The 1,624-nt window shown below is 33.3% G+C and overlaps 1 protein-coding gene across 2 annotated transcripts; it reads left to right on the top strand.

Annotated features, from left to right (window-relative positions):
- The first annotated feature begins 248 nt into the window (after positions 1–248).
- LOC116142669 (disease resistance protein Pik-1-like) lies at positions 249–1,308 on the top strand. Of its 2 annotated transcripts, none has more exons than XM_031428091.1 (3): positions 249–291; positions 364–442; positions 818–1,308. In XM_031428091.1, the coding sequence occupies exons 1-3, from the start codon at positions 286–288 to the stop codon at positions 1,105–1,107; spliced, it is 375 nt and encodes a 124-aa protein (XP_031283951.1). In that variant the 5' UTR covers positions 249–285; the 3' UTR covers positions 1,108–1,308. The 2 variants fall into 2 exon arrangements, with proteins under 2 accessions (XP_031283951.1, XP_031283960.1); XM_031428100.1 differs by having other exon boundaries at positions 250–291; positions 830–1,308.
- The last annotated feature ends 316 nt before the right edge of the window (positions 1,309–1,624 follow it).

Below are 1,624 nucleotides of genomic sequence, written 5' to 3'. Positions count from 1 at the left end.
AATCCGTTCCATATTTCCATAAGTGGAGAAAATAAAGTACGGAAACGGTTGAATACTATCAACACATTAATAAATAAATTTGTTGGGTAAGTAGAAAGGACAATTTAGCTGATGAAGATTGATTCCATTGAAGTTTGAACCCACCTACTTACTCATTATTTTTATCATTAACGTCCTCATCAGAACCCCCAAAATTCCCTTTAAATAGCACCAAACGTTTCTTCCTCGGCTTTAAAACTTTGAGAAGACATTCATTTCCAGACAAAACACAAGTCAGCCCATAACATGAAGGTATGTTTTCAAATTACAAACTCTTCTATTTATTTACCTTAATTTTATAATCTTTCACCGCCGGGGTGGCAGCAAAAGATGGTGATAAACGTTCCTATGCACAACGACAAGGACCGCTGTAAGGCCAAAAAGATCGTAGGTGGCATTTCAGGTAAACAAAATTTAATCTTTTCTAATTCTTTTTTTTTTTTTTTAATAATCAAAGATATTCAGATCAATTAATAGGCATCTCAATTAATCTTCTAAAACATTTTGAATTATTGACTGGATATCCAGTAATCACCATTATCAAAAATCGTGGAGATTCGAATTTTTTTTTTTCCTAATTGGATGTGTACTCTAAGAACATACATATATTATTAATCTATTTTAGTAAATGTTAATTAACTTTTAACTAGTTATTGTCAGTATTTCAGTCCGAGCCTTATAAATAAAAACTTGTACCTATGTATAATGATATAAAATTGGTAAATTTTGTTGTGTAAATTGATGGTAATTGTAATTTATGGACATATATGATTGAAAGGTGTGTTATCAGTGACATTAAAAGGGGAGGACCTGAGGCAGATAGAAGTAATTGGAGTTGGGGTCGACGCGGCCACGATTACAACCAAGCTTAGAAAGAAAGTTGGGCACGCAGAGCTCGTTACTGTTGCCCCTGCCGATGATCATAAAAAACCACCTGTAAATGAAGCCAAGCCAGATCCGGATCCTGTCCGGCATCCTGATATTTGTGGGATGCCTGATTACCAAATGGTTCCTGTCTACCGGAACTACCAGTACTATCAAGATTATCCCACCTGCTCCATTCTATGAAAATTAAATACCTAAGGAATTTCAATAAAAAGTTGCAGTTTAAAACTTTGGTGTTGTGGGGTTTACTTTGGCCATTTTATGTTGCTTGTTCATTCACACATTTGAATAAGTAAATTTTTTTCAACAATTTTTCATCTTTATTCAATCATTCAAACAAGTATTCTACTATCTACACTATCTTGTATCATAGAATTTTCCTCTTTTTTTTTTTCTTTTTTTTCTGGAAATTAATATGTTTCTGGTGCTGTAATAATTGGTGATGAACACCTGAACCCCAATTCTATTCTTTTTTTTTTTTTTTTTTTTCTGGAAATTAATATGTTTCTGGTGCTGTAATAATTGGTGATGAACACCTGAACCCCAATTCTATTCTAATTGTTTGGAAACAGTAAGGAACGAGTATTAAGTAAAATGGTATCTGTCAATACATTTTTCTATAGCAGATGTGTTGCCGCATTCGCTGAACCTTGCATTCTAAGAACTCTAGTGAAATACGTTTTTGTTGCAGCTGGATTTT

Source organism: Pistacia vera, unplaced genomic scaffold (assembly GCF_008641045.1).
Source record: "Pistacia vera cultivar Batoury unplaced genomic scaffold, PisVer_v2 Contig1130, whole genome shotgun sequence".
NCBI lineage: Eukaryota > Viridiplantae > Streptophyta > Magnoliopsida > Sapindales > Anacardiaceae > Pistacia > Pistacia vera.
This window is presented reverse-complemented; position numbering and strand designations above follow the sequence as displayed.

Coding starts and splice junctions, on each gene's coding strand:
- LOC116142669 (XM_031428091.1), top strand. Junction 443..817: donor GATCGTAGGTGGCATTTCAG/GTAAACAAAATT, acceptor TATGATTGAAAG/GTGTGTTATCAGTGACATTA.